Source organism: Chiloscyllium punctatum, chromosome 12 (assembly GCF_047496795.1).
Source record: "Chiloscyllium punctatum isolate Juve2018m chromosome 12, sChiPun1.3, whole genome shotgun sequence".
Taxonomy (NCBI): Eukaryota; Metazoa; Chordata; class Chondrichthyes; order Orectolobiformes; family Hemiscylliidae; genus Chiloscyllium; species Chiloscyllium punctatum.
In genome coordinates, this window is record NC_092750.1 from 20939344 (window position 1) to 20959181 (window position 19838).

Below are 19838 nucleotides of genomic sequence, written 5' to 3' on the forward strand. Positions count from 1 at the left end.
ATATTACACGTAGGACTTGCATGTTTGGGCTTAAGCTAAACAACTCAAATGTGATGGGGCACACTTCTGAGCCTGTCATGCTGCAGACATCTGAGGTCAAGAAGACAGAGACAGAGATGGTACAGTGATGACATAACAAGCATGTCCCTTAAAAAGTATATTGCATATTTGCTCCGAGACATAATATCCTACTTATTCCAAAGGAAAGAAAGTAGCAAACATAGACACGTTGTCAATTCAAAGAGAGTTAACAACATTAATAATGCAAATTTAATATAACATTTGAGGCTTAACAATGCATCCTGATCTGATGATCACATACCTGTCTGAGAGGTGTGTGTTATTCTCAGTTGCTCTTGGCTGGCAACTTAGTTGTTGTCACACACCGTCATTGCACAATCACCAATATTTTCTTCCTCAGTTCCACCATGGAGCAAGGAAGAAAGTTCTGGTGGTTGTGCAGTATCTGTTGCATCATACATTGGCCTGAGCTGGTTTCCATTTTTTTGCAATGTAGCACCATGATAGCTAATGACTTTGCATGACTTGGGTCCAATGCTTATCTTCAAAACTTTGTTCTTACATAGATATATGTAACTGCATTTCTGACTCTCACGCTCTGGTACTTCTCCAAACTGTAACAGTTTCATTCTCCTTTGTCTTAGAAGAAGAAAATCCTGTGGCCCTTTATTCTCACTACTGTAGGTGTGATTTGAATCTGATGAATGGCTATATTGCATGAGATACTGGCAGCATTGCTACTTCTGGACAATCGCTACCTATCAGGCAGAAGATTTTGTGAATCCAAGCTGAACTTGTATATTAGTAAGGCAATGTGATTGTTGGTGATCCATTATACACAGAGACAGTCTTCTGTAGATTGCACCATAGTGCACCCGATGTTCATGCTCAGAGCATGTTCAGATGCATGTCGTTTAGAACACGTACTAGTAATATGTTGCCACTGGCTCCTGTATCAGTTTTGGCTTTCAGGGTGTATTGGCCTACCTTTTGGGGACATGCGATCTCATGCATCATAACCATTCATGAGATTCAAACCACACTCACAGTAATGACAGTAAAAGAGCCACAGGGTATGCATCTAAGACAGAGTAAACCACCAGTGAGCAGATTGGAGAACTACCAGAACTAAACACCTGACAGAGCATGAGTCAGAAATCCAGTCATAAAATCTTGTGCTTATCATATTATCAACCCAACACACCACGTTGACAACATATGAATGGCTGAAACATCTTCCAAAGGTTGTTTTTCGGTTTGCTGATTGCCCACTTTCTTGAAGTAATCATGTATACTTGGACCATCTTCTGTACTGTGCTACCTTTTTGGTGAGACAGTTGGACTTTTAAAACCAGATTTTCTGCACATACATGCCTAATACTCTTCGGTGCTGTGTGCTTTTTGTATGTAAAGAAGTGCCGTACATCTGCTGGGTAGGTGCGACAAACCACATCTATGACAACACTTGCTGGCTTTGTGCACTTTGTGGGCTATAGCAAGTGTTGTCTGCTATTATGGCTTCTTGCTGCTGGTCCGGGTACCAATGATGTGACACTTTTTCTTGCCTAGAAGATTTTCCGAACACTTGGAATGGTGTAGAGGTGTTGACCAATTTGATTAGTCTCTGAGCTCTTCAGAGAAACCACATTCATATCTTTTGCTGAGGCACCTGGCCCCATTGTCATCAATAGACTGTTGGGGTTTCTGATTGTATGATATGAGTTGGAATCTGTTAATTCAGAAGTTGATTTCTATTTTGATCTAGATCTTTAATATCCTCCGTAGAAAAATTGGATGTATTTATTTTGTGAAGCCTTTCCTTGCCAATGACAAAATATGTGAAGAGCTCTGCTCTTAGGATCATTTATGGCTTGATCTGCAAAGTAAAACTGCATAAGTTGCTTAAATAGCTGCAGTTCAATGGAGATGTCACTTGCTGGCCAATCCATAGTCAAATATTTGCCTTCCATTTCTGGTTGGCTTGTCTGTGACTTTTTGCCTTATTAAAATAGAATGCAGGGTTTTGTTCCTTTCTCTGTTTCGATTTTATCCTGTACTTTCGTTTTTCCTTCTGCTTCACTTTATTGTTCATGTCTGGACTCTTTAAAAAGCCTTGAATGTAGGAAGTTCACCTTTAAGTGATAAAGGCCTGTAGCAGGTTTCAGTCACATGAGGGAGTTCGCACTAAATAAGGGCCAATGAAGACACATCAGCTTTGGTGCTAAATTGAAGGAAATAAAATGGCAGAACAATTGACTATTGCACACAGATAGTCTTCCACAGTTTGGGAGTCCCTTTTTAGTGCCTACAACACTGACATTCTGAATGGATCGGCTTATAGTTAAATAGGCTACACAGCTTGGACTGCCAATGTCAGTTTTAAGCCTGTAAGAAATCTTTTAGTTGTGGATTTTGCTTTTAAAACAATAAGAAGTCTTTAATCGCTGTACTTAAATTTTATGCCAGCAAACAGGCTGAAAATTGTTGTTTTATTTTTGTGTGAAAAAAATAAAATGGCTTCTAACTTGACAAGTCTAACCTTTAAGTGTAGAGACACTAACTCTGCCTCCCGTCTCTTTATTTTGGTGATCTATACTCCTGTGAATATATACTCATGGATGGTCATTTGAATGCTTTGCAATCCAGGGCTGTCCAGTCTTCAGTGGGGATTCTTTTAAAAGCGATTACTGGTGCTTACTACTGCAATGCTACCATGACGTGATAGTAAGGTGTGGTAGCAGATAATCTGCAATATTACACTGTGATACTTAGCTTAGCTCCCATAATAAATGAGATGAGAGCCATGTAGTACTGAAGAATTCAATTAATTTTTATTGTAGCTCCTGGTATTTATATACATACACTACAAACATGGGCATTTGTGTTTTTGGGCTCAAGCTAAGCAATTTGAATGTACTGTAGCATGCTTTCCTCAGCATATCATGCTGGAAGAGGATATAGCTCAGTAAGATGGACACTGAGAATTTTATGCCATTACGTCACATGCCACGATATGGTAATGACATCATGAGCATGTCCCTTAAAAGGTATAGGCATATCTACTGCAAGACATAATGCAACGCTTTCCTTCTAACGTAAAATTGGTTCACAAGGTTATGAAAACAGTTGACAAAGATGATCTAAAAAAAATTAATATGGCAATAGAACATATTTTCCCTGGAGAATAATAGACTTGAGGATAAGTTATCAAGGATGACTATTGAAGTTATCAGTATAAACTTGTTCAAGCAGAAATTGCACGAGCTTCTGTAAAAGGATTAAGGAATATTGTAATAAGGAAGTTGGTTATAGTTGATCTAGTCAAATGGATAGCTTTGTTCAATTTATCAGCCTCGTAATATTCCTATAAAAGCTTATGTTCCAAGTGGAAAACAATCACCTTGCTTACATACCGATAAATGATTGCTTTTCTTCTTCGACTGCAATTCTATAGCATCGTGGGAAAAAAGTGTCAGGATTCACTCCATTAAACCACTGGAAATTTCTGAGATTTACACAAAGTCCTGCCTGGAAAGAAACAGCAGCATTACACATGTGTATATGAACTGAAATAGCAAGATATATGACCATAAGACATAGGAGTGGAAGCAAGGCCATTTGGCCCATCGAGTCCACTCTGCCATTTAATCATGGCTGGTGGACATGAGCTATATTTTGGGCAATATAAGTTTTACTTGGTAAAAATAATCTAAGCAATAAATACACACAGCAAGAGATCAGTGTACACAAAGATTTAGAAATATTTTGTACAAGGACTGAAACAATATAACTATTATACACTTAGAAACTCTTTACAATTCATGATTCTTCATACACAGACAGAAGTTATACAACAGTTACTCAGCTGAAGTATTAAAATACACTTCCATTCTAGTATTACTTTTGGTAACAAGCAGTTTTACTTCATGAGTATTGCAGTTCGTAAGAACACAACTTGAATCTCAAGGGTCAGTCCAAACCGACTGAAGAGAAATGGACTGAAATTTGTGGGGAAGGGAAGTTAATCTGACTCAAGGTTGCTCTGGAATTTGGTTGCACAAAGATCTGAATTTACAGCATTCATATTGAGTGTCAGAAGGTGAGCTGAATTTTACAGTGGGAGTTAGGTTGCCATGGGTGGAGTTTCCTGTTCAGGCATCTGTGTCTCATTTGAGATACCACCAAGGTATTTTTGTTCACCATATTTTTTCTACTTCCCTGCCCTTCAGTTCCAGTCCCACTGTCTGATTGGGATCTACATGCTGGCCCCAGTGAAACCTGGATTTATCTTGAACATTAAGGCCCCCTTGACATCTCCTCTTTGGGTCCACATGCAGTCCCAACAGTGACCACAGGTCATGGTTGCACTGCTGGGATAAGAGAGCTGCCAGGTATTTGATTGGCTGAATCAATCAAGGTGGGAATTCCTTTTTGATGGAGTGGAGAATTGACAGCTGGTGAGTGTAGAAGCAGAATTTTCATCCCTAGTGTTTTTAACATTCCAAAACCTTACTTTACATATACATACATGCAATTAGGAGCTGGAGTAGGCCACTAAGCCTCTTGAATCTGCTCCACCATTCAATAAGATTGTGGCCTCAGCTCCATATTCCTACTTATCCCAAATAACAATTATCAAGTAAACTATCTATCTCTACCTTTAAAAATGTTTAAGTTGTTCTGGGGAACAACTCAATTTTCTTAGGGGACAAAAAAATCTTCATTTCTATCTGAATGGAAGACAACTTATTTTTAAACTCTGTTCCCTATCTCTAGTCCCTTGTGGGAGGGACTAGAGCACTCTCAGGACTTTGTACATCTTGGTAAGATCACCTCTTATCCTTCTAAACTCCAGTGGATACAGGCCCAGCCTGGTTCAATCTTTTCACATAATTCCCCAAACTCAAGCCATCAGCCAAGTTAACCTTCCCTGAACTATTTCTAATGCACTTATATCCTTTCTTAAATAATGAGATAATAACAATATAGTTATCCAGCTGTTGTCTTGTAGAACCATATCAAAGCATCCCTACTTTTATATTCTATTCGCCTAGACTAAAGAACATTTCACTTCACTTTATAATCACTTGCCGAACCTGCATACTAATTTAATGTGATTCATGTACTAAGTCACCAAGATCACTTGACTTCATAGTTCTGCAATTTCTCTCCATGTAAACAAATATTGCTTTTCTTTTCTTCTTGTCAAAATAGACAAGTTCACATTTTCCAACATTGTACTTCAGCTGCTGATTTTTGTCCACCCAATTAACCCAACTCAATCCTTTTGCAGAACTTCTTATGTCCTCTTGATAACTTTTCTTGTCTATCTTTATATCACCAGCAAATTTCACAACAATACATTTGATTCTTTCAACCAAGTCATTAATACAAATTACCCCAGTACTGATCCCTGTGGCACTCCACTTGTCACATCTTGACAACCCAAAAATGATCCAATTATGTCTACTGTTTCCACTTAACTAACCAATCCTTTATCCATGCTAATATGTAACCGTGCCCCCCCCCCCACCCCCCAACAGTATAAGCTCATTTTCCAGTTACCTTTGATGTGGCAGCTTGTCAAGTACCTTCTGGACATTTAAGTACAGCACATTCACAGGTTTCATGTTTTTTATCACTTCAAACATTTTCAATAAGTTAAATATTGTTTCCTTTTCCCAAAAATCATGTTGATTTTTCCTGATTGCACTGAGCTTTACTATATACCCACTATATTAATCTTAATACAATATTGCAGCATTTCATCTGTGATAGATGTTATGCTAATTGGCCTGTGGTTTCCTGGGGCTGAATATTATATGTCCCTATGTTTCTTTTTGGTGAGGTAAGTGGGGTGTGGGGTGTTGGGGGGATGGTGGCATGATGACGGCATGATTGGCATGTAATACAGGTCATGGGTTAGCCCACGACATGCTAGCCCATCTCTGCGTTTGCCCCCAAAAAATGATCTGAAATTGGCAATAAGCTCACCACATATACATGGATAGTTGATTGTCACCTGAGCTTGTTCAATGTTTCAAATGACATAAAACTGTTGATGTTGGTAGTGAGCAGGAGTGGGTTCACTTTTCTAAATAAAAGAAAAGTGCAAAATGGTGGGAAGGAAGAGGGTACTGTCTTCAGGTTCGTGTCTTTTGTCCATCTGTGCCCGCCCAGCAAGAATATGCAGACTCCTCCCCCTCATCGTCATATACTTGAACTCCCGTTATCGTCCCTTTACCCCAGCTAAAGGTGCCAAAACGCCAATGCTCAAAACTCATATCTTATTCTGGAATACTTCCTTAATGGGCCTGCCTACAATGCTGGCAGTGTCCACTATCGATGCCTGGAGCTGCCAGGACTCTATAATGTGTTTAGCCTGCAGCTTCAGAGGATAGTATTTCCTCCCTCTGAGTGGTTGTGTTCCCACTATCCATCAGTTTACCCACCCAAAAGTGCCTTATGGCTGCAGGGCAGGCTTGTTGTTGGTTTGGAGAAAGTCAGGAATGCAGATGTTGGAAAGTCAGAGTCGAAAGGTGTGGCGCTGGGAAAGCACAGCAGTTCAAGCAGCATCCGAGGAGCAGGAGAGTCGACGTTTCGGCCCTAAATCAGGAATGTGGAAGGGAAAGGAGGCTGAGAGATAAATAGGAGGATGGGGGAAGGGGGCTGAGAAATAAATGGGGGCTGAGTGTGGGCCTGTGGGGCAGTGGGAGTGAAGATAGCTGGGGAGGCGATAGGTATATGTAGGTGGGAGGTAATGATAGGTGGGAAGGAAGATGGACAGGTAGCTCAGGTCAGTGGGATGGTACCATGTTGGAGAGTTGGAACTGGGATGAGGTGGGGGGAGGGGAGATTTGGATTCTGGTGAAGTCGATGTTGATGCCATGTGGTTGAAGGGCCGCAAGGTGGAAGATGAGGCATTCTTCTTCCAGTCCTCGGGTGGCTTGGATTTGGCAGTGGAGGAGGCCAGGACTTGCATGTCCTTGGGGAATTGAAAGGCAGAGTTGAAGTGGTTGGCCCCAGGGCAGTGGGGTTTGGTGCAAGTGTCCCAGAGATATTCTCTGAAATGAGAGTTGGTGTCCTGTCTCCCGGATGTACAGGAGACCACAATCGAGAGCATGGACACAGTAGACTAGGTGTTTGGATGTGCAGGAAAATCTCTGCTGGATGTGGAAAGATCCTTTGAGGCCTTGGATGGAGGTAAGCGGGGAAGTGTGGGTACAGGTTTTACACATTGTGCAGTGGCAGGGGAAGGTGCTGGGAATGCAGAGTAGTTGGTGGGGAGTGTGGACCTAATGAGGAAGTCATGAAGGGAATAGTCTCTGCGGAACGTAGATAGGGGTGGGGAGGGAAATATCTTTGGTGGTGGGGTCTGATTGTAGGTGGCGGAAATGGTAGAGGATAATGAGTGTATCCAGAGATTAGTGAGATGAAAAGTGAGGATGAGAGGGGATTTCTACCAATATTGCGGTTGGATGGGTGGGGTTCAACAGTGCAGGAAGGAGATGTGCGGGAGGGCACTGTTGATCATATGGGAGGGGAAACTGCAGTCCTTGAAATAGGAGGCAATCTGTTGTTGGTCTTTTTTTTTATTATTGGTCTCGTGGCTGATTGCTCACTTTTCTTCCAGGGGGAGCAAGACATCATCTCCCCCACCCCAACACGCCAGTAACTTTCTGCCCCTTGCTTCAGTCTTATCACTTTCTTGAATACACTAGCCACATTCATGATTTGCCAACCTGATGGGAATCTAAGGAATTTTGAAAAAAAGAAAATAAAACTAAAGCATCTGCTATTTCAGCAGCCGCTTCTTTTAAGACCCTGGATGAAATGCATCAGGACCTGGGGACTTGTCAGTGTTTAGTTCAAACAATTTTCTCAGTATCTTTTCTATGGTCAATGTAATTGATTAAATTCCTTCCCTCTTCCACCTCCTGAATCACACTTATTTCTGATATGTTATTTGCATCCTCTATAACGAATGCAGATAAAATACCTGTTCAATTCATCTGCCATTTCCTTATTTTCTGTTTTTATTTCCCCAAACTCGAAGTTTAGTGAACCAACATTCATTTTACAAAAACAAACATTTCTGGTGGAACTCAGCAGGTCTGGCAGTATCTGTGGGAAGAAAGCAGAGTTAACGTTTTGAGATTGTGACTTTTCATCAGAACTGATGGAATCATCAACTCAAAAATATTAACTCTGCTTTCTTCTTATAGATGCTGCTAGACCTGTGAGTTTTGCCAACAATTTCTGTTTTGTTTCAGATCTCCAGCATCTGCAGTTTTTATATTAGTGCAACACTGATTTTAGTTACTCTTTTTAAAATATCTATGGAAAATAATTTTTCTAGCCCTGTTCTCCTGAACAGTAATTTCCACCTCCTTATTAACCTTTAAGTCATCTATGATTAGATACAGGCCCTTCAGCCCAACAAGTCCACACCAACCCTCTGAAGAATGACCCACTCCCCTCTGATTAATGCACCTGACACTATGGGCAATTTACACCTGACCTGCATATCTTTGGACTGTGGGAGGAAACCCACACAGACACAGGGAGAATGTACAAACTCCATACACAGTTGCCCAAGGCTGGAATTGAACCTGGAGTCTCTGGTGCTGTGAGACAGCAGTGCTAACCACTGAGCCACTGTGCTACCCCATTGATAGTTTTGGTGCGGCCTGTTTGGTGCAGCCCATTTTGCCGCAGACCCATTTAGGCGCAGAACTATTTTGGCGCAGCTCATATTTATTCTTTTTCAGGCTTAGTTAAAAACATTAAAGAAAGCAACAAAAATAAAAATAGTGTTTATTCTCTTTAGTAAAAATGTTAAAAAGAAAAAAAAAGAAATAAGTTAATTATGAAAAATCTAAAATATGACGTTTATTCAAAATTATGGGCAATTCCTCGTAAATACTCAACATAACTTCTCTCACTAAATCTGCTTATGAGTGTTTGTATTCCAGCATCTGCTTCCCTAAATTTCTTTCCCTGAAGTTCAAAGTCACAGTTGATAATGTCAGGGCGGCATTCAGGCTGTATTTCCGGAACCATTTCAAATAATTTATCATATGTTGTTTGTAACTTATTTGGGAGTAAAGCATACAACAGTGGGAACACACCTTTATGTATTTCCCCTGAAATAACATAAACTTGTGAAAATAGAGGTGGGGAAATTTTGAATGTTCCATCAACATACAACTTTTTTGATTGTTTCAGAAACTTGGCATTCCTTTTTCTTCCAAATGTAAGAATTCTGCAGGGGGTGCTACTGCTGTCGGCTAGTAAAAATTGTTCTTCATTATATTTATTAGCAGAATAAGTTTTAAAGCTATCTGGATGGTACGATATTCCATTGAAGTTAAAGAAATTCAGGGAAGCAGACACTAGAATACAAACACTGGTGAGAAGATTTAGTGAGAGAAATGATGTTTGGTATTTATGAGGGATTGCCCATAATTTTGAATAAACGTCATATTTTAGATTTTCGTAATTAACTTATTTCTTTTTTTACTTTTTAACATTTTTACTAAACAGAATAAACATTATTTTTATTTCTACTGCTTTCATTAATGCTTTTAACTAAGCCTGAAAAGGAATAAATATGAGCTGCGCCGAAGTAGTTCTGCGCCTAAATGGGTCTGTGGCAAAATGGGCTGCACCAAACAGGTCGCGCCAAATCACTCACGCCAAAATGGCTGCGCCGAATGGTCCTAAACCCTTTAAATGTCTACCACCGTATCTACACTGACCTATCCTGTAACCTAATTTTCAAGTTGATTTTAGCCAGCTCTGTTTTCATGCACTCATAACTGCTGTCATTTAGGTTTTAAAAAACTAGTCTTAGATTGTCTCCTCTCCTTCAATCTGAATGTGATGCTCAGTGGTATTAAGTGCACTTGCATACCTTCACTCCTTATGGACCGGACCAGACCAGGGACACCGCCAACTCCAACCCCCCCACCCCCATAAATTACGGAGATAGCCTCGACCCTCATCATATATCTCTTTAAAATGAAGTGTAAGGCTCTGTGATTTAGATAGGATATGACTGGTGCACTACTAAGCTTTAATCAAAAATACTTTGTTCTTACAACACAGTTAAAATAAAAGAAGAATTGGCGTAACTTTACTCTCTTGAAATACTTAACAAGACAGCATATTATTTACCCACTAATCATCAACTGTTCCAATATAGGCAGCTTCCCATAAACACACCTTTGGCAAAGGCAATTCAGCAACACGGTTATTATTTTCACATACTGTCACTTCACTTCTGCAACACAGAACTCAAACTTACACCTCAAACAACAGCCAGCAAAACCCACTAACTAAAAGGAAAACCAAAATCCTTTTCGGTTTGTGTGAGCCTGACCTCACTGACTTATGGTTCTTTTGTCTTTAAAAAAAAAACCCAGGGACAATTTAAAACTGTTTACCAACTGCCTCTCTGGAGGAAACATTTCAGCACCACTTAATAACACCCTTCTGCAAGTGAAACAGAACATCTCTCTGAAAGATACAGTATAGTTGGGGCAGCATGGTAGCACAATGTTTAGCATTGCTACCTCACAGTGCTAGAGAGCAGGGTTCAATTCCCATCTCAGGCAACTGTCTGTGTGGAGTTTGCATGTTCTCCCTGTGTCTGTGTGGGTTTCCTCCCACAGTCAAAAGATGTCTAGGGTAGGTGAATTGGCCATGCCAAATTTCCTGCAGTGTTAGGTGTAGGGGGGTGGGTTGGTGTGGACTTGTTTGGCCTAAGGGCCTGTTTCCACACTGAAAGTAATCTAATTTCTAAAACATGTCAACCAGATCTAATACAACCTGCTCTTTGGTTGGATCTGAAATATTTAGTTTTAAGAAACTATCCTGAAGATACTCCATGAACTCATAATCCAGGCTACCTTTGCTAATTTGATTCATCCAATGTAGATTAAAATCACCCATGATTAAAGCTGTATATTTCTCACTAGTCTCCATTATTTTTCCCTCTTTGTCCCAAATTCTATAATTCTATAATTCTATAATTTGGTTAACATTGGGTGCCTATATTCCATTTCAAATATCAATTTCTTACCTTTACTGTTTCTCCTCTGTTATTCAGACTAATTCTACATCGTGATCTCCAGAACTTTGGTCATCTCTCTCCATTATATGAAGGCCAACTTTAATTAACTACCTTCTTCTCCACCTTTTCCTCACATTCTATTCTTGCTAAATTAATTTATCCTTGAATATTCAGGATCCAGATTTTCTCAACTTACATCCATGTCTCTTTAATGACTACCAAATCACTCATATTTATTTCTATTTGCAATGTCAAATCATTTATTTTGTTAAGAATTCTAAATGGATTTAGATACGGAGCCTTTTGTTCTGTATTTCTATGATATTTGTGACCTCTAGCCTTATCTGCTGGTGCTCTCTTAGGTTTACACATTGTTCCTTCCTGTCACATTCTGATCATCCTTTCCATTTTTGCCAACTTGTTCTCTTGCCTCGTTTTCACTATTCAATTTACCACATTTTCCCAAACTAGATTCTCCACTCCCTACCATTTAGCTTAAAAGTCTCTGTGCCAGCCTAGCTGTATGACTCACCAGAACACTTCTACCAGCACAGGGCAAGATGATTCCATAAAGGTACAGCTCACATTTCCCTGAGCTAGTGCCAATGCTCCATGAAACAAAACTCATTTCTCTCGCACTTCCTTTGAACCAGATTTTTGACACTAACAAAAACAAAGTGCTGGAGAAACTCAGCAGGTTGGCTAACATCTGTAGAGAGATAAGCAGAGTTGGCTTTGAGTCAAGTGATCCTTAATCAGAACTGAACAGATGTCATCACACCCTCCCAACATATGATACCAAGTTAATGACCCCCATGCTTGCTGTCTCAGTGTCTTCCGCTTGGGCTCTAGCTCATAATCACTAGCTCAAGTTGCAGACTTAACATATTTGGCAATGGATCACACTGTTGTCCAGAGATCCCACCTTCTGCACTTGTAAGACATGATATCTCCCCTGTCATGTTTACTCTCTTAATTAAATAATTAGTCGATTTCTTAAAATGCTTCATCTCATAACCACCTTCTGTACTAGTTAAATAATGTAAACCTTACAAATTAAGATTAAAATAAATAATAGAATTGTTAGTTCCTGATTTACCTTCTGCTAGTGTCTCTTCATTAGTAGTTAGATATTTAAGGGTTAATTAAAAAGTTTACATTTTTCTAAATTCCATCATTTTGCACACATTGCCTCACAGCAATTACTCACCAACTAATCAACTCAGAACTTTCTCTTGATGGTATGATTCATGTATTTCCCCCCCCCCCCCCCAAGCTCAGTACGCTCCTGGACTTCCCACTCCTATCTTCCTCTCTCCTGGAAGGTACTTGCTACAGACTTTGCTCCTTAGACTGATGTTATCCAGTCCCTGGTCTGTGTATGGCTGCAGGTCCACTCCTATCTGTCGCTCTCCCAAAATAGAAGTTTTTTAAAATGTCTCAGCATTAAATATAATTTTATAACTAACTATATAATTCTCTACCTTTCAACCAATTTCTGACAATTCTACATACTTATTGTCAAGCGAACATCCACATTCAAGTTCTCATCATGATTAATGAACAATTATTAGGAATAGCAATATTCCAAAGTTCTAAATTCCAGGAGACTTCAACAACTGTCTTCTTCCCCTTATTTCCACTCATTGTGTCTCCCTATCCAAAATTATTTCTTGCTATCGTACTTACTCTGTCTCTAACAAAGCTACCCCACCACTCTTTCCTTCCCACATATCCCTGAATGTTTAGTTCCCAGCTGTGTTTCTGTAATGATATGATGGTGTTGGACTGGGGTGGACAAAGTTAACAATCACACAACACCAGGTTATAGTCCAACAGCTTTATTTGGATGGACTAGCTTTCCTTCATCAGGTAGGTGTGGAGCAGGATTATAAGACACAGAATTTATAACAAAAAGATCACAATGTCATGCATGTAACTGATACGAGATATTGAACAAACCTTTACTGCTGTTAAGTCTTTCCTCCTTTGGAATGGGTTGCAGGTTTCAGTTCATTAATATGTAAATCCCAGAACTTCTTTCAAATCACATTCTCGAGATAACTTAAGGCTTTATCAACAGCTCAGACAATGCACTAAAAGTGCGAGGGTATAGTCTGTCTGTATCCCCCAATCTTGAGTCAGACTGATTCTGTTTCCAAAATAGGAATTTATAAAATGTTACATGGATTGACTGTCTATGGATTGTGTGCTTTTTCAACAAAATAGAATGTACCTGCAATTACACTTCTGCAAATGATAATTCACCCCATAGACCAATATGTGTGTGAGAGAGACTCACAGAGAAACAGAGAGTATGTGTCTACATGTGAGTGTGTGCACGTGATTGTGAGTGCATGAGAATATGTTTGCGTATGTGTACCACTTGGCGCGGGGGAGAGGTGGTATATGTGTGCGTCTGCGAGACAGCGTGCGTATGAGAGAGGGTCTGTGTGAGATTGTGCATTTATGTGTATTGGTGTGAGTGTGTGTGAGAGTGTAGAACCTAGTGGGGTCACCTGTAGCATCACATGAACCAAAGGTCCTGGTTAATCCTGCTCCACAGCTATCTGATGGAGCAGTGCTCCAAAAGCTAGTACTTCCGAATAAACCTGTTGGACTGTAACCTAGCATTGTGTGATTTTTAACTCTGTAATGATAATAAGATCACCTTATTAACTTCTATTTAAGTAGTTAATTCATTTATTTTGATCCACATTCTATGTGGACTTAAGATAATGTTAATTTATCATTTTTCCCTCTTTGACACTATTTGTTGTTTTCTATGTTTGCACACTAGCTCTTCCTGTTCCATTGTGGGTATTGCTATCCAAATAGCTACCCTGCATCACTACCGTACCTTTAAAACTATATTTCCCAAACTCTCTGCCCTTTAGTTTGAAGTACTCCCTACAGCCCTAGACATGTGACTTGTCAGGATACTGTTCCTAGCATGGGACAAGTGAAGCCCATCTTATCAGAACAGCTCTTTTACCCCATTACTAGTTTTGGTGTTCCACAAACTGAAATCCATTCCTCCCACACCAGTCTTGCAGCCATACATTTAATTCCTTGACTTCTATTAATCTTATGCTAGGTTGTCCATGCCAGAGGCAGGAATCCCAATATTACTATCTGCTTTTTAGTTTAGCTCCTAACTGTTCTAATTCTTTAAGCAGAACTTACTTTCTAGTCCTTTCAATATTGTTGTTAGAAACATAGATGACAACTAAATTCCTTCCCTCCCATTCCAAAGTTCCTCTTCAGCCACAGTCATAGAATGAGGAGATAGGAACTGGGCAAACAACACAGTCTTCAGGGCTCATGTTAATGTATATGACCCCTTTGTTCTACAGTCTCCTCCCATGACTACATTCCTATTTTCTACCCTCACTTGATTGGCTCCCTGTACCATGGTGCTGTGGTCAGCTCAGTCATCCTCCCTGCAGTTCTCACTCTCATCTTGCAAGATCTTGCACAGCTTGCAAGAACTTTCCAATTGCTGAATAATTACAGGTGCTGACATTCTTCAAATATTATCCTCTGGGTCTCTATATCTGCTTCACCTGCAGTTATAGACTTCTGTCAGAATCTCAGATCAAATTTTAATCACCTACGATGATGAGGATGACCAACTCTTGTAGCAACATGTCCAGGTAACTGTTCACCTTCCTGATGTGGTTTAAGAAGCTTGCACTCCAGCTCTTCAACTCAGATCCAAGGTCTTTCGAGCTGTAAACACTTAAAATACTGTCTTTGCCCTAGATCACCTTGGTATCCAGCAGCCCCCCCATGCTGCAGCAGTAACAATACACTACCCTTCCTGCCATCATTACCATATTTCATTTAATTTATTCATTAATTACTCTAGAATCCCTGCTGTGTACTACTTACCAGTCTGCTTCTTTTCCTATATCCATTTAACATTATGGTCTATGATATTCATCAGCTGCTGGTCTCACTGCAGATCAGCCTCTCAATCTGTGTCTTCTATCCTCTTCCCCATTACTTCTCACTCTGGACACTTCTTGTGGTAAACCATAATAAGTATAGCTCTTTCCTCCCTTTCCCAAATTCCCATTTGACCCAAATTCCTAGACATACTTGCTGAATTTATCTAATCAGGCGATCTCTCCAGTCACACTGCCTGTGTTTTAAAATCCCTTTCTTATGTACAGCTGCTATGAGTCACATTTTAACTTCAGTGGTCAGCACCTCCTTTAGTAAAAGGGATTTCAAGTGCTTGATAGATAACTGCCACTGTTAGGTAGCTGCCTTTTTTAGTTGGCCTATTTATAGGTTATTTCGGAAGTTGACTTTGAAAGCGTCATTTCAATGAGTTGTCAAAGCTTGCTTCACATTTGCATCACTAAGACATTCTCCATTCGAAAAAAAAATGCTTAAATAGAGACAGTGTGGAAAGCTGCACTTGAACAACTGTCTTGAAAAACATAATGGGGTCCATTGCCTATCCCATTAATAAAATGTGCTGACAAACACTTTAATACTCAACCAGGCAGAAATAAACCATTAGACATAATCACTTAGCCAATGGGATCTTGGCTGAGAGAGGAATTCCTGGCCATGATCCAATTAAGTTCCTATTTGAATGCATTAGCCATGACCATATTTAGATCACTGGGCAGTTGAAGACAGATGGTCACGTGCCTTTTGTATGTTTAAACATATAGAAGAGGGCACACGAGATGCTAAAGAAATATGCACCTGAGTGAGTTCCTTCCATCTGGCAAGTTTAGAATCCTGCTCTTGATTGTGATATCCAAGTATCACAATCATAGATTTTAGAAAGTATTCAAACCAATGCCAGTGTTTCCTGAAGAACAGATGCATTTTCCATTTACATCTCAAAATTGGCTCATTGCTGAAAGCGTTAGTGTGGCAAGGTTGTTCATAGCACCAGGGTCCTGGATTCAATTCCAGCTTCGGGTGACTGTCTGTGTGGAGTTTGCACGTTCTCCTTGTGTTTGCGTGGGTTTCTTCCCACAATCCAAAGGTGTACAGGTTAGGTGAATTTGCTGTACTAAATTACCCATAGTGCTAGGTGCATTAGTTAGAGATAAATGTAGGGGGAATGGGTTACTCTTCGGAGGGTCAGTGTTGACTAGTTGGGCTGAATGGTCTGTTTCCACACAGTAGGTAATCTAATCTAAACAACTAAACCACTTAGTTCAGCCTGAAGCCATTCAAGTCACCAACCTTCAAGAACCAAATTCCCCTTTATTTTACCCGACTTCAAATTACATAACCTATCTTCCCACTCTGTAAACTGTTTTTGTGTATGAGAGAGATTGATTTTGTTATTTTACTTAAAACTAAAGATTAAATAAAACTATCCTCTTTTACTTTTAAAAGCTCAAAAAATTTGTTTTATTGAGTCTTTAATGGTCATAGCACATAAACAATTAAACACTCACAGACCTGGCAAGTATATTCACTCCCTTTAAAAAATGGTTGCAGTCAAATGAGAAGAGGGAAGAGAGGGGAGCTGTTCAATGTCTCCTCATCTGACCATAACAGGAGCCTTACATTGGAAAAGAAGGGTCTAGGTGGCATAAAATAGACAGCTATTGGCAAAATTTCAGTACATGAGATCCTTTATTAGTGTTGTTGAAATAGGCCATATAGTGAAACTCTTATTGCTGTACAAAGCTGTCAGTCACCAAACAATGGAGACACCATCTTATGATGGAGGAACCCGTCCTATAATATAGAGCCTACCTTAGTAGTAAATGAGCTAGCCCCAACAAAATGGTTAAAAATCTGATCTTTTTGGAGGTTCTGAGCATCAGTTCCATTTGTCCAGAGAAAAAATGTAGTTTCATTCTTCAGTAGTCGGGACTGCAATAGAAAACTAAGTGAATTTATCTATATATAAAATGGCAATACAAGTACATATGTTGATATTAATATATTGTTTCATAGTGCACCAATTATGTTGATGCACAATACTTATTTTCATATTAATGTATGTGATGTATGCATCTCTAAAAAAGCTAGCATTTATTGTTCTAACTGCCCTAACCAACTACCCCTAAATATCCTACAGAAGGTGGTGGTAAGCTGCCTTCTTGAGACACTGCAGTACATGTTGTGTAGGTACACTTGCGGTGCTGTTTAGCATGAATGTCCAATACACTATGCAGAATTTTCCAAGTAGTGTGATTTCATGCCTTTTTACAACTGTAGCTTTTCAATCCACTGATAAAATGCTGTTTATTTTCAGCAAACATTGCACTTAGATGAATCTGTAATGCACCTTTTGTATGCTTTTATATTCTTATTAGAAATAACTACATGAAATATAATTTATTTGCCACCATTTCATTTCATTTCTTGACCCAATTTTTTGGAGACTCTGTGATGCAGTGAGAGCCAAAGCTTAAGGCTATGATCATAACACAGCCAACTAGGGTGTTGATTATCAATCCATAAATCCTTCCCACATGCCTAGGGCAGGGAGTAAGAGAAGAGATTTTCCGAGTCAACCAGAACCACGTATAGGAGATGCAACATAACATCCACTCCATGTTTAAAGAATCCAGCACAGGTATCTGCTATGAGCAAGTGTCATCCTCATTCTCAGGGACTACCACACACAATGGGGTGACATGGTTTCTCAGTGGTAGCACTGCTGTCTTACAGTGCCAGGACCCAGGTTGGATTCGAGCCTTGGGTGACTGTGTGGAACTTGCACATTTTCCCTGTGTCTATGTGAGTTTCTTCCGAGTGCTCCAGTTTCCTCCCACAGTCCAAACTTGTGCAGATTTGGTGGATTGGCTACGTTAAGTTGCTCGTAGTGTTCGGGGTTGTGCATGCTGAATGGGTTAGCCATAGGAAATTCAAGGTTACAGGGTAGGGAGTTGGGGCTGATTGGGATGCTCTTCAGTGGGATGATGTGAACTTGATGGCCGAATGGCCTACTTCCACACTGTAGGGATTCTATGTTCTATGAACTATGCATTTTTCCTAGGAATGTGAGGGAGTGCATTTAACTGATCAATATGCAGTTGCTCTGACATGATTTCCCTGTTTATTTCCAGAGGCAGCATTTTGATATCCCCAAACTTGGTGCACCATCCCACCCCAAAGTAATCAAAACAGATTGCCATGCTGTCATAAATATTTCAACTACCCAACTCCACTATCAGTCAAGATAAATTGATACACTATATTCAGTAAATTGAAGTTTCATCTTACTAATCCTAGTCTGTCTAAAATAGATAGCAGCAGTGTTACCTAGTCAGCACGTGGTAACCAATTCCTACCAATGGCAGGTCACTACATTGTCACCAAATAAAAATAAAAATTAACATTTTTTTGCTTTTGGTGACATGGTCTTCCTGTTTCCATTAACACTGCAGTAAGTGCAGTGGGTGGCACAGTGGTTAGCACTGCTGCCTCACAGTGCCTGAGACCCGGGTTCAATTCTTGCCTCAGTCAACTGACTGAATGTTAGGTTAGGGGTATGGGTGGGTTGCGCTTTGGCAGGTCGGTGTGGACTTGTTGGGCCGAAGGGCCTATTTCCACACTGTAACGTAATGTAATCTAAAAATGTCTCAATTATCCCAAAGTTTTCCAGCACTAAAGTTGACAATAAACTTAAAATAATATGCAAATTGCACTAACCGTGATGTTATAGATATTATCTGGTTCATCAGAGTTGTCTTTATCATCACCCTGTTTATCTATGATATAAAATAAAACAATTATAGATGAATGTTAATCTCACTTACATACATACATCAGCTTTGAATATGGAATACTGAAATTAACTTGGATATGGAATACTTCACATGAAAAGGTGCTAGATTTGAGAGGCGCAGTTGGGCAGGTGGTGGGTGCTGCTGCTGTAAAATTGGGGAGCATGCTGTGGATGTTGTTCCTATTGCCGACTCATTTTGGAGGTCTTTGGCAGTGCTGCCGCTCCCCCATAGTCCACCCTTCCCCTTCCTCCATCTTCAATTCAGGTCATAAAGTGGCCACTTAGGTTGCTCCATCCTGCTGCCTTTGGATTAACCCATGGGTGGAGAGGCCCATGGTTGGAGAGCCCAGGCCAACCCCAAACACTATGGAAGCCACTAGCTTGTCAAGATTGAGGATGCTCATTGGAGGCCCCTTCCCAAAGGTCGTTTCAGGATTATGTTACCCTTCCTCGCTAGCATTCCACCTTAGCATCTTACCCTCCTTAGGGCTCTCACCAGGTCAGCCTGAAACAGCCCCCTCAACCCACCACTTCCCATTGCATTTAACTGCATCAATGATCCTGGTTATGCTCTTCCAGGTCATTTGATTGGTCGGTAGCTCTTTGAGGTGGCACGTACCCACCCAACCCCCCCCCCAGGTGAGGTTGGAAAACCTATCTCAAACCAATTATATATCTGATATAATCAACAGGAATAGGCCATTCAGCCTTTTGAGCCCACTTTGTCATTCAGTGAGATTATGTTTAACCTTCTACTGCAATACCATTTTCCTGCACTATGCCATATCCCTTGATGATCTTAATATGTAGAAATCTATCAGTCTCAGTATTAAATGAGCCCTTCTTCATTCACAAGAGTAAATTAAAAATAGTCAATTCCCTAGTTGGGTCCGCAATGTACTACTCCTGGAAACTATCCTGCAACCATTCCAAGAATTCATCTTCCATAAATTAATACGAATTAAGCTTGCCACTCCATAGGTTAGTTGAATTCTCTCATGATTATTATATTACCTA

General features: G+C 40.1%; 1 protein-coding gene across 1 annotated transcript in view; it reads right to left on the bottom strand.

Annotated features, from left to right (window-relative positions):
• LOC140483669 (tubulin tyrosine ligase 3-like) overlaps window positions 1-19838 on the bottom strand; it is a 70152-nt gene that overhangs the window by 19143 nt on the left and 31171 nt on the right. Inside the window, exons 8-10 of the mRNA XM_072582032.1 lie at window positions 18746-18804; window positions 16838-16957; window positions 3435-3549 (exon numbers count right to left, since the gene is read on the bottom strand). Coding sequence (XP_072438133.1) covers window positions 3435-3549; window positions 16838-16957; window positions 18746-18804 — 294 coding nt within the window. The remainder of the gene's footprint in view (window positions 1-3434; window positions 3550-16837; window positions 16958-18745; window positions 18805-19838) is intronic.